This window comes from Bos grunniens, chromosome 3, assembly GCF_055505025.1.
Source record: "Bos grunniens cultivar Pamir isolate PY7600 chromosome 3, Bosgru_T2T1.0, whole genome shotgun sequence".
Classification (NCBI taxonomy): Eukaryota; Metazoa; Chordata; class Mammalia; order Artiodactyla; family Bovidae; genus Bos; species Bos grunniens.
Window position 1 is genome coordinate 64,807,501 of NC_141167.1, and position 12,500 is coordinate 64,820,000.

Consider the following 12,500-nt stretch of genomic DNA (forward strand, 5'->3'; position numbering starts at 1 on the left):
TAGTTTGCTAATATGGGAAGCTACATAGAATACTATTGTAAGAATGGAAGTCTAATTTTTTATTGTAAATTAATCAGTCACCATCAGTGAGCCATTTCAAGCTTCTTTAAGAAGTGCCAATACATATAAATACTTAAAGATTTTTATGCTTTCAGCTGTAATTAAGTGAATCTATAGGGCGCAGTTGAGGACAATAATGGGTAACAAATATCTTGAGTTATCATTTCAGTTTGGAGGCAAAGCCATTGGTAGTTATACTTGGTAGCTCCCCCGCCAAAAAAGAAGTACAAGAATAAAACCTACCACCTCCGATGTAAAATCGTAGTTTTCTACAATTACATCTTAAGTTTGTTGCTGGTGTTACACCATTTCTTGCCCTGATTTAGCAAGGCATAAAAAATGATAGCGCTACCAACGTGCGTGGTGAAAATTGAAGGATATAGAGACAAGGTGGAAAATGTTGTTGGACTGAATAGCACTGAATACAGGACACAGTGTGGTTAGCCTGGGACTAAGTGCACAGACGTGTAATAAGTATAAGCATGGTCTCACAGTACCATCTTACTGAGCATAAGAGGACGTAAGTTGGGAGGTGTTAGGGAGGAAAATTGGGAAGAAAATCTGGTTTACGTGTTTACAGCATGGCATGTATTGTGCCTTTCATATAAGTCCATACCTTTTGCAGGGTGGGAGAGGTAGGACATTGATTTTGGAATACAAGATACATTAGGCAATGAATATGAGACTGTCAGTGTGTATTTTCTTAATGTTGGAAGCCAAAAGGAGACAGGTGGCCTTCAAAAATTAATAGCTCTTAAAAGGCATAAGGAAAGATAACTTAAGGATGTGTTCTTATGAAACACTGGTGAGAAGCTGTGTTTTGGGGTTGATGTTAATTAAGAACATATCCCCATTGGCCTAAATGTCTCACATTTTTGCCCTTGGTGTTAGGCTCACCATGAGCCAGGTCAATTCACAAGGCAATTTTTGTAAATAAAGGTTTGGGATAAGCTGAACACGGTCCAGAGAGACATTAACAAGAGGGCACAGGGGAAGAGATAATGAAAACACTGCCTGGTGGAACATAAACTACTTTTTGGACTTAGAGAAGGCTTTAAAATGATTTTTCCCAAACCCTCTGGCACTTCTTTTCTGGAGGAGATGGGATGGGGAGAAATGACAAATAGCTCCATTTTATTATTTTCTTCTCTCTAGTTCTCCATATTTTTGGTAGGGAAAATTGGACATTAATTTTGGCCATTTTCCTTCTGTTCGCAGAACCAATTACGTTTTTAGTGCATGATGCATAATAAATATATCCAGGCATCCTCTGGCTGAAAAGTAATGAGTTGATTATTTGTACATCCCTTCTTTAAAGGCAGCTAATTGTATGGAAAGTATAGGCCCCCGTCATCTGCCCCCTTTCAACTTTTATCCTCCTGAAATTTGTTCTCAGTGTCTGGGATGTATAGTTTAGTTGTTGTTCTGTATCACTGGCTTTTGTATATTCTGAGAAAAAATGATTTTGAGCTTTTAAGTCATATAATCTTTTGACTAAAATCTCAGACCACTAGTATTCCAGGATCTACAAAATCTTACAGCCTGTTTTGTCTAAAGGAGACTTGGCTGCCCTCTGGAGAGTAATGTCTTGTAGAGAGCTATGTACATAGAATCAAGAATTGTGGCAGTGGCAATTTTTTTGTTTGTTTTGTTTGTGATAAATTTTGCCTGCTCTGGAATTCTTTCCTGCACTCAGGAGTGATTGTTCCATCTAGAATAATCTGTGTTTTTCAGTAAAATAAGAGATCGCATCTCCTTGGTTGGAAGAAAATTTAGTGAGAGTTCTAGTTTGCATACCACTTCACAATTTACCCGTAGTAGTTATATAATTGGTGGTGTGTGTGTGTGTCCATCGTAGAGGACATTTGATGCTCATTTATTAAATATGCTTGCTGGCTGCTGCCGCATCTTTGTTCTGGACAGACAAATTACCTTTCTCACACTGAGCCTCTACTCTGGGGAATTAAGCCTCTACCACTTTAATTAGCTTGGAAGTCGGGGGTTGCAGCTCCTAATAGACTTCAGGCTTTTAGTAAGTTAGGGAAAGGGTGAAACAAGAACTTCCTGGGAAGCTCAAAATGTCATTTAAAAACCATAAAAACCTAATATATATTATTTCATTGCAGTAATTGCAAACAGATTGTATTTGACGACTGTGTGGAGTATCATTTCTAACTTAAACATTAAAGTTAGACTTCCATGGAACCAATTCTATAATTGAGGATGTCATGAACACATTATAAAAGTTGGATTCATATATTTACAATATTTATGTAATACTAAGTGGCATAGCAGACAGGAAATACTAAGGGAAGAGTAGCTTCTGAATGTGTGTGTGTGTGTACACATGCATACACACACAGACCTATAGTGGAGAAGGGTATGCTGAATAAGCATCACATGGGGATATGAAAATAATGATGATAATTGACAATATTTGTTTAGCGTTTATTAAGTGCCAGGCACTGCTGAATGTACTCCCCATATATTACATAATCTTTACTACAGTCTTATTATCCCCACTTGAAGGATGAGGAAACTGAGACCTACACACTTAAGTAACTTGCAAAAGGTTACACAGTTGTAAATATTAACACAAAACTTCTTGGAGAGAAGGGACTTGCCTTTAAGATCCAAGTACAAGGCAAGATGTTATAATTCATTCTTTTCAAAAAGAAACTTGGCTTTTACAGAGTTCAGTAATTCACTGTAGAACTTTACATCAGAAACTTTCCAGTAGTCCATTTATTGTCTCATTTTCTCCACTGGTAAAAGTGCAGAAAATGCTATGCTTTAGTTCTTCACTGCTGGGGTAAGTATCGTAGAAAGCCTGTATCAAGTCACAGTTGGGAAGTAATCCAATAAAAGAAGATTAGTGAATGTAGGGAAGACAAAAGCAGTCGCGTTTGAGTTTAATATCTCTCAAATGTAGCATTTTAGCTAAGATGCCGGTTTTTATTTCTTGCAGGTCTGCTAAAAGGTCAGAGTAATGCAGAATGCGTGCCTTCATCTCAGATCTTGTTCATCACAGGTGGATCCCATGTGTCTTCAGTAGACAAGTCACCTTTGTAGCTAGCACCAGTGCCAGCTCCATGCCATTGCACCTTCTTTAGTCTTGATTGCTCTTCCCGCATTTATGGGTGTATTAAAATGACTGAATACGAACATTAAGGACTCCATGAACCTGGGCTAATGGGAGACTGTAGAGAAAATGAAAAAAGATCCACCGGAGGACATCTTTGGGGGGGGAGGGAGCTTGGGAGGAGGGAAATGACTAATGAAGCTAATTAAAAGAAGCATTCAAATCTGCTTTCTACCCTCATTAACAATTAGCAGGGCACTGGCCAGAGTTTGTACCCTGTGTTTTACCTTAACAACATTCTGTTTGCTCTTTGTATATTTAAGTGTTGTAAGGAAATGTGTTTCAATCAAAACTGAACATGAGATAAAGGAAAGAGATGTGGCTTTTGTGATATTCTATCACAAACACTTTTATTGTATCTCTGTAAAATACATTGTATGTATGCATGTAAGTGTTTTTGTCCTAATGTTGCTACTCCCATGGCAAAGACAAAAAAAAGAATGAAAAAAAGAAAAAAATTGGAAAAAAAATCAGGCTCATAGCAGCTACTGTGTAGAAATTCCCCCCTACTTCTAATTTGCTGAATGAAGAAAAAATCTTTTATTTGTGATATTTTCAGAGACATTTGCTCTAGTATGGTGTATTTAAATAATAAAAACTTAAAAGAAAAAATATTCAATGGAGTTTGGGTTTAAAAACTGCTTTTTCTTTTCTGTGTTTTGGAAAATTTTAGTGTTTTTGTTCTATACCAAGTTCACTTTAAAAAATCTTAGGGGGTCAAAGGAGGTGGTGCGTATGTTTTATTTAGCTCTGAGCCAATAAGGTATTCTTCAAATTACTTAACTATGCCATTTTTGGCAGGGGTACAAAGCCATGTTTCTAAAGGAGTCCTTTTTATAAGTTCAGAATATTCTGTTAACAGCATGTCGTTACACTTCTGTATCACAGTGAATCTTTTGTGTTTATACATATCCATTTATTTGATTCTTCAACTATTTCATTTATTCTTTTTTCTCAATAGGAAAGCCTTGGGTATTGATGGAAAGCATGGTAAAGAATGTGGCATAACCGTCTTGTTCTCTTACCAAGTTTATAGCTTTTGAAGGAAACAGCAGTTCTAAAGCATAAGTTCCATTAGCGGTTAGGAACCCTGAGCTCTCTTCGGGTCGTCTTTGATGGGTGAAGCCGCCACTTTCTGCTGAGCTTTTAGCCTCATGCGGTCTGCTGTATGATTTGTTTATTTTGTTTTGTTCTTACACTCCTGTACTGACTCTGCCTTTCCATATGTTTGGGGAGGAGGATTTGGATTTCATTTAGTAGTACTCTTGAGATATTTCGTCGCCAGTTCTAGGCAGCAGAATCTCCCAACATGCACCTGCATTGCCCGCAGATTTGTCCTGCAGAAAAACGTTTAGGCCAAGGATTCAGTGGACTTGGGGCGGGTGCTGGAAGGAGGAGCAATCTGAAAGTCTGCTCTGCGAGGTTGTTGGATGTGAGCAGAACCCAACTGCAACTTCTCTCACAGGTTAATAAAGCCAGGTGTGTTCGTATTGATACTTTTAAGTTTTACTTTCTCTTATTCCAAAGAAAAGCTCCCATACAGACCTACCTTGTCTCTGAGAATAGGAATCGGTTCTGTAGAGGTCAGGCTCACCACATCTCAGCTGGCTGTCAGCTTCCCTTTGGGACCTCCTGCTCTCAGAGATTCCAGGCCAAGAGGAAAAAATGTTTTCTAGCTGAAGACCTCCTATAAACCTCCTGTGAGAGAATTTAAAGGCAAAATGAATAGTTTATTAGAACTTTATAAAAAAGAACATGCAGAAAAAAAGTTACATAAACAATACCTGTTAGAGTTGGATCCTTGGGGAATTTCTAGGAACTAGTTCTGGGACTGAACTGAACGCTTCAGGATAGAAAAGGAGAAATGTGTTCATGAGAATGCAAGCATCTTCCCTAATTCTTTTTGGCATGAGCACCCGTGTCCCATATAATGTAGAAATTCAAAGGAGATAGTTAATAACTTTTAGTCAGTAGTACAGCTGTGGCATTCAGTGATGTGGAGGGCTAAGGTCATTAAAGACTTTAAATGAACTATTATATGGCTGGTTCCTCAAGCACTGCTGCGTATTTAATAACGAGCTTCTAAAAGCATTTCTTAAGTTGCAGACCTATAAGATTACAAATGTCACTCATGTTAGTATAATCCACATGCAAGTGATGAAGCCTTCTCTTTGATGTGCTAAATTGGAGAAGGACTAATGGAGCTATGAATATACAATGGAACATATTTAAGTAGTAGTCTTGCTTTAGGTAAAACACTTCCTTGAAACCAGAGGCATTTCAAACAATAAAACTGGTCTCTAATGGGGATGCTCCGTGGAGAGAGAGCTACTGAAAACACTCAGGTTTATTCAGATGTGAGCAGTGATCGTATTCCTCTCCCAACCCTGACATTGCTGGGGAAAAAAAGAAAACCCACTTGCTTGTTCACCTTTGATCGCTGCATTTGATGTTAGTGAGATGTACTCTGTTATTTTGAAAGGACTTATTTAATATTAGCCACGTCATAGAGCAAGATGGCCCTAGTCCTTAACAAGCCAGTGCAATTAAAAATAAAAGCAAATGTGACTTAGCCCAGCTGAACTCCTGATTAAAAAAAAAGTTTATGATACATATAAATGTCTCAATCATGGAAATTGTCAATCTTGCTAATGAAACAATTTTGTAAAAAGATTGTCCTCTGAAAGAGTTTAATTTTTTTTTACCTGTCTAGTTAGATTTACACAGCCCGAAAGGCAGAACAACCTGAATGAAGCTTTTCCAGACCAAATTGTTTGACACAAGAAACTATTTCCACCTCTTCATGACTTATTAGGAAATAGTTTAACACAGACTGTAGTGTCTTATAAAATATGAAATGAGAAAACTGTCACTGAAATGAAGCTTGTGAAATTGTCATCCTCTTAACATTTATTTAAATTCTTTTGCCCTGATTAGCACTGGTATTTGAAAACTAATAACCTAAAATGAAGCTCTTAAATGGCTTGCATGTCAATATAATAAGGTTCTAATGTGCACTACTATTTATATAAAATATTTCTTAGGGCCAATAAATTAAATAACAGTGAATCCAAGATCTGTCTATCAAAACTATAGTGAAGGGTTTCCAGGTAGCCTCAATAATTGTAAATTGAGAAGATGTCCAAAGCCTCTTCCACCCAGGAATTCTATCCTGGGTGCTTGCTTCCTGTGCCTTGGTTGCAGAGGCGGTTGGAACACAGATCATTTGCAAGTTGATGTTACTTGTCGCTTTGTCACAGACTCACCTATTGTCAGTTCAGCCAAGTCACAGAAATGCTTATTGCAGTTAAATAGCAATTTGTTTCCATGAAACTGCAATTAAAGTATTACAGAGCACCCATTTTAGATTGGCAAGGCTCTGAATGCATGTTAAACAGCCAGCGATTCCCACTTGCAAAGTCTGGGATCTGACTAGCAGATCCCAGTGTCACACATGCACCCATGTTGGGTATTTAGTTAAGAGGCTTCTGCAGCCCTCTGCTCACTTTGTGAACACACTGAGAGCTATGGCATGTCAGTGCTGATTTGGGGAAGGTGAACTTGGAACTTACCTCAAGTGAATACTATTTTCAGTTGTACAAGAAGCGCTTTCTGCTAGTAGATATGTACATGTTTCCGAGAGGGAAGGTTTTCAAGTTCAGATTGATTCTGTTGAGAATGGACTGTAACTCGGAAGCCTGAAGCCAATAATGTACTACAGGTCCTGACACGTTACAGCTGTGTCAACAGGGCCGTTCTCGCTCCTAAATCACAGCTAATAAAGCAGAGGATGAAAATCAACTGATTCTGTTATAAGTTCTTTGAATGACGCTAGAAAGTTGTTTAATGACTCTCTGTTAGAAGGGACAAGCCTGAGTGGAGCTTCCTATATACCTATTTTAATTGTTCCTCTCCCGTTTGAAACAGAACTGGAAAACTTTCCTGGTTGTTTGCATCACCATCCCCGGATTAAAACCTGCAGGGGAAAGAGAGGCTCTAAACTGAATTCTTCTAAATTTCAGGATTTGTTGAGTGAGGAAGGTGAAGTGCAAAAGTTTTACGGAAAATGCAAAACCTTGATGTAAGATCCTGAGAGAGGAAAGGGTTTCAGAAGCGGTGTTTTAAAACGCAACTAGCGGTGCATTCTAACCAGCTTGGAAAGCATCATTAGCTGTGAGAACGGGGCATTGTGCCTTCCTTCAGCCTAGAAAGTTCTACCTTGAACCAAAAGGTTTATGATCTCCACTTAAAACAGTTTTCATGTGCAGTGCATCTATTTGTAGGACTTTACCTGTGTTGTTTGAGCTGTAATTTTTTAAGTGAGAGGAAAACATTAAAAGTGTTTCTTCCTAAATTAATTTTTCATTGTCGGAGAATTGAATGTTTTTAGGAACTGAAAAGGGTAAATCTGAAGACGAACTGAATTTACAAATGAGGATTAATTATGAGAAGATTAATTATGAAAACTGGAAAGGAAATTGCTTGCTTGGGCTATGAATGTATGTCTTTTTCTTTATTTAAATATGGTTAGTTAGAGATGGTTGTGTCTTTCAAGTCTTCATATCCTTCTAAGGCCTCTGATTAATTTCTGTCCTCAGTCACAGTACTTACACTTTCCATCACCCTTACATCTTTAAATATAATGTTTAATATAATGACTTTATCTTGGAGTTATGCAATGCTTTGTAAATGTATTTATATGTTAACATTTGCTATTAGCAAGTTCTTACACATGTTGAAAGTTAAGTTGCTCAGTTGTGTCCGACTTTGCGACCCCGTGGACTGTAGCCCACCAGGTTCCTCTGTTCTTGGGATTCTCCAGGCAAGGATAGTGGAGTGGGTTGCCATTTACACATGTTACTTCGGTCCTTTCACTAATCATCTTGATTATTGGCTCAGTTATACAGATGTGGTCCTGAAGTTTGAGGGAGGTGACTAATGAAAGCAGGACCAGTTCTACAGTTAAGGGAATGGTTGCTTTCTCTGGGTGCAACTTTTAAGTAATCAAGACAATGCTTTAATGCAATACTTTTAAAAATAAAGTTAATGCAAAAACATCCATGATAAACAAAATAATCACAATTTCCAATAAAGGCAGGATCAGTATTACTTACCATTCCTTTTCCTCAGGCTCCCAACATTGCTGGGCACTGTTATTAATGTTCAAAGTGCCTGAACTGCTAGTGCCCTGGCGTTTTGGTAGAGGTGCCTTACAAATTGTGAGACAGCAACAATGATATGCTTTATCCTATGAGCTATAACAATTTTTTTTTTCTTCCCTTCAAAAGCTAAAGAATTGTATTTTATCTTTATCCAACTTGGAATTGCCAGCTCATTTAGATTACCTGCATATTTTAGCCTCTCTCTAAAAGAAATTTCTCTTGAATTTTGACAAAGCTCAACAACTTCATGGTGAATAATAAAGTATAATTGATGACAACTATGACTACAAGTTGTTGCTGAGGAAAAAGAGGGAGACTTCAGGAATCCTATTAGTCCAGAAGGCAAAATGGATAACTAACTATATCCCATACAAAGAAGTGGTAAATGGTATGTTTAAAATATCTGAATGAGCTGTGGCTTGGGCCTGCAGTTCATATATGTGGCAAATAAAAGACCAATGAATCCAATTATGTAAAAGTAACATACATATATAAGTATAAAAGAGGTAATACAATAGTTTTTATAGGAAAATTTTACATGTTCTAGCATGATGCAAAAAGCAGACATACCAGGAAAGAACTAATATTTGTATTTATTCTTTTAAGATAGAGCACTGAAGTATTCCAATGGAACATATTATACCTTTAATCACATCCAAATATGATTCTGAGCTGATTTTGAAAATTTTGTTGGCTGTACTTCCTATTTCCCCATTAATTGCTAGAATCCAAAAAGATATCAAGATTTGTAAATAAATTGCTGTAACACACCATTAAATCCAAGCTGTGCTTATTGGTAAAGGAAAAATAGTTAAGAACAGTTTCTACTCAATTTAATAAAACATAATTTTGATGTTGATATAAAGGTTAGGCAAAAAGGGCTTATTTTTGGCCTGGATTCTTGATTGTAGTGATTTTTGAGCCAAAGTGCCTGTTCTCAAAGCCCATAATGTCTACGGTATTTCATGGAATATCTCAGCCCAATGACTCTTTGCAGGTGATCTTTTAATCTTTTATTCTGCTGTGTGCAAAATGAGACTTCAGTTACCCAATATGTGTTTTTTCCAGTCTGAAGACTAAATTACTCTTCTCATCGGATATGGATGGATATACATCCATCCTCTTTAAATTATAAGGACCTGAAAAAATATGCATCGATGAATGCACTATAGATTAAAAACTACAGAGTATCAAGTGTAAAGAATGAGATACTGTGTGTTATGTGTATATTATGACCTCAGCTCATAAAATCAGTAAGTGAAGTCTGGTCACATCACCGAAGGGTAGGCAGGATTTGCACTAAGTAGTGAGCGAAGCTGCAGGACCCATGTGCTCAACTACTGAGTTATACTACTCTCTATAGCTTGACTGAAAACCATTCTGACATTCAAGTTTTTTGGTCAGTGCTGCATTACTGGCATAAGCAGGAGCCTGAATGGTGTTTATCAGCTTTTTTTTTTTTTTCAGGCAGGGGTGGGAATAGATGTCTATGGAATTTATAATAGATAAAATATTTTCTCTCTAGATCTAGGCTCTGGAGAAATTTCTCTCACGAGAGAGAGGGAGTAGGGAGGATGGAAGGAACAATTACCTAAATAAATTGCTCTTTGAGAGAGGATTAATGGGCTGGATGGAGTCTCTCACTGCAGATTGGGAAGAAGACTGTAGGGGCTTCTCAAATGCCTTCTCCAGACACCCCGTGGATGTGGCTCTCTTTGTCTGATTTCACCACTGTCCTCAGGAGGCTCTGCCCTCAGCCACACAAGATGCTGTCACTGTGCATCCTGAAACTCCAGCCACGCTTTTGTGGGCTGCAGGCCCGTGCAAGGCTGTGACATCAGGAGGTTTCAGACATTAGCAGCGTTGGCAGTTTTTAAAAGTTAATATGATACAACATTTGGTGACACTTTCACAGGTGTGTCAGGGAGAGCTGAGGTGAAATGAAAATTGCAACAGAAGAAAGGCAGATTCCAATGTTCTTGATGAAATTTGGGGTACCACTGGGGCAAGAAACACTGCTTCTGGTTTGTTAAAGCTACAGCCTCTGGAAACCTAATCCTTCCCTTCTCTGAGAGTGGAGTGGGAGCAGCAGGGGGCCGGAAGAGATGGAAGGGACAGGTTTGAGTTTTCTGATTTGTTACTGAGTGAATCAGGCGGATAAACAGGCTTGATTTTCAAAGGACAGGCAATCCTAAATGGATTTCTGACACTGAGGCTTTTAACTAGGTCTTTCTTCTTGGGGATGAGTGTAATTCACAAAACTCCATCCGTTACCTCATGCTGTAAGCAATTGTTTTTTACCCTCTAAGTAGTAAAACATGTTTTAAAATTAAAAAGAAGCGGGGAAAAAGATTCTGGCTGACTTTGGCGTGCTCAGAAGCCAGACTGTCTTTGCAGTGGGCCAAGTGAAGGTGTAGCTGTAATATTTTTCTGCCTAAGTTGTGCTTTATTTTTTTTTTAGCCCAGAATTTGATTTCTAACAGGCCCACCAAAGGATTCTGCCCCTGGAAACTCCTTGTTTTGTATGCAGATGGCATGCTAATGAACTCATTACTGTGCATTTTATCCAGCTCTGGACAGATTTGTGACATTATTTTTCAAAACAAAACGGGGTTAGGCAGTTGGTTGGTTGGGCCTGGTGAGAATTGGGTGACTAAGTTAAAAAAAAAATATTTTCCAAAACACTACCAACTTGTTCAGGGTTGCTGCTAAACATTCTGTTAATATAAAACTACCCTTACCAATTCCCCCCCAAGCCCTAACTCCCCCTAGAAAAGATTCTTTGGTTTCCCCGTATTCCTAAAGACATATACAACTGTGTGCCTTCCAATTTTATTCTAAAACTGTGTAATTCTGGGTTTTCTTTTTGCTTCCTTAAGTATCCTTGGGTATCTTGTATATCTATGTATGTATCTTTTAGCTTAGGTTTCTGCACCAAACTCGGGAGAGAGAGTACTCACTGTTGTCTTAAGGGGAATGCTTTGAAAATTGATGATGGAATATTTACCTAGGATTCTGTGCTCTGTGATTTTTAGGACAGGATGAACGTACTCATGCCTCCTCGCCCTCCCCTTTTATTTTAAAGCGTGTAATAAAGCATGTATTGCACACTGTCATGTGAAATAAGCACCAAACCAGGAGGCAGGAAACACTTAGAGTTTAATTCCAGTCATGAAGGGAAATCAAATGGAACCTATAATTAAATTTGTCTTTTCAATCAAATATTAGCCATAGGCTAATCATTTAATCTCCCTACCTCATTTTGCCCATCTGTTAAATAGGAATTTGCTAATAACAGATATATTTGCCCATGCGTTAGATGAGTCATTAGAAGGTAAAAGGGCTTTATATTCTGAGGATGGTACTCTTGGATTGTAACCACTGAAACAATGGAAAATATAGTCACTTCTTGGGTATACAGATTAGTTATAAAGCCTTCAATTTACTTTGAAAATTACTGTAGCCAACTCTTGCCTACCTTCTCTAGTGGAGGGGCCTTGTGATGTAGATTAATTAAAAAATAATGGGCAACACCCAAATAATTTGTTTTTGGTTTAGAATATAAACGTAATTTTTTTCATTAAAAAAAATATTTTTGAGCAGTTTTAGGTTCACAGAAAAATTGAGAAGAAGGTACAGAGATTTCTCATCTTCCCTCTGCCCCCACACAATCACAGGCTCTCCCATTATCAACATCCCCCACCAAAGTGGTACATTTGTCACAACTGATGAACCTACACTTGTTGACGTGTCACAACCACCCAGAGTCCACAGTTTACATTAGGGTTCGCTCTGGGTGTTGTAAAGCCTGTGGGTTTGGACAAATGTCTAACAACATGTATCCACCATTATAGTGCCATAAAGAGTATTTTCACCACAATTTAAATCCTCTGTGCTCTGCCTATTCATCCTTACCCCACCCCACACACTCTGACAATGACTGATGTTTTTACCGTCTGTAGTTTTGCCTTTTCCAGAATGTCATATAATTGGAATCATATAGTATATAGTCTTTTCAGATTGGCTTCTTTCACTTAGTAACATACATTTAAGGTTCCTCCATGTCTTTTCATGACCCAATAGCTCATTTCAATTTAACACTGAATAATATCCCATTGTCTGGATGTATTACAGTT

The 12,500-nt window shown here is 37.9% G+C and overlaps 1 protein-coding gene and 1 long non-coding RNA gene across 4 annotated transcripts in view; one reads left to right on the forward strand and one right to left on the reverse strand.

Annotated features, from left to right (window-relative positions):
* The window catches only part of LMO4 (LIM domain only 4), a 16,690-nt gene extending 12,874 nt beyond the window's left edge, over nucleotides 1-3,816 (forward strand). For all 3 annotated transcript variants that reach the window (XM_086390972.1, XM_086390974.1, XM_086390973.1), the window contains exon 5: nucleotides 3,029-3,816. In XM_086390972.1, the coding sequence (XP_086247098.1) occupies nucleotides 3,029-3,037 (9 nt within the window). In that variant the 3' untranslated portion in view covers nucleotides 3,038-3,816. The remainder of the gene's footprint in view (nucleotides 1-3,028) is intronic.
* Nucleotides 3,817-4,402: 586 nt separating this feature from the next.
* LOC147375738 (uncharacterized) lies at nucleotides 4,403-9,136 on the reverse strand. Its single transcript, XR_015160404.1, has 3 exons — nucleotides 6,775-9,136; nucleotides 4,752-4,900; nucleotides 4,403-4,539 (listed from the first exon to the last, which is right to left on the reverse strand). It is a non-coding gene; the product is annotated as an uncharacterized LOC147375738 (long non-coding RNA).
* Nucleotides 9,137-12,500: the final 3,364 nt, after the last annotated feature.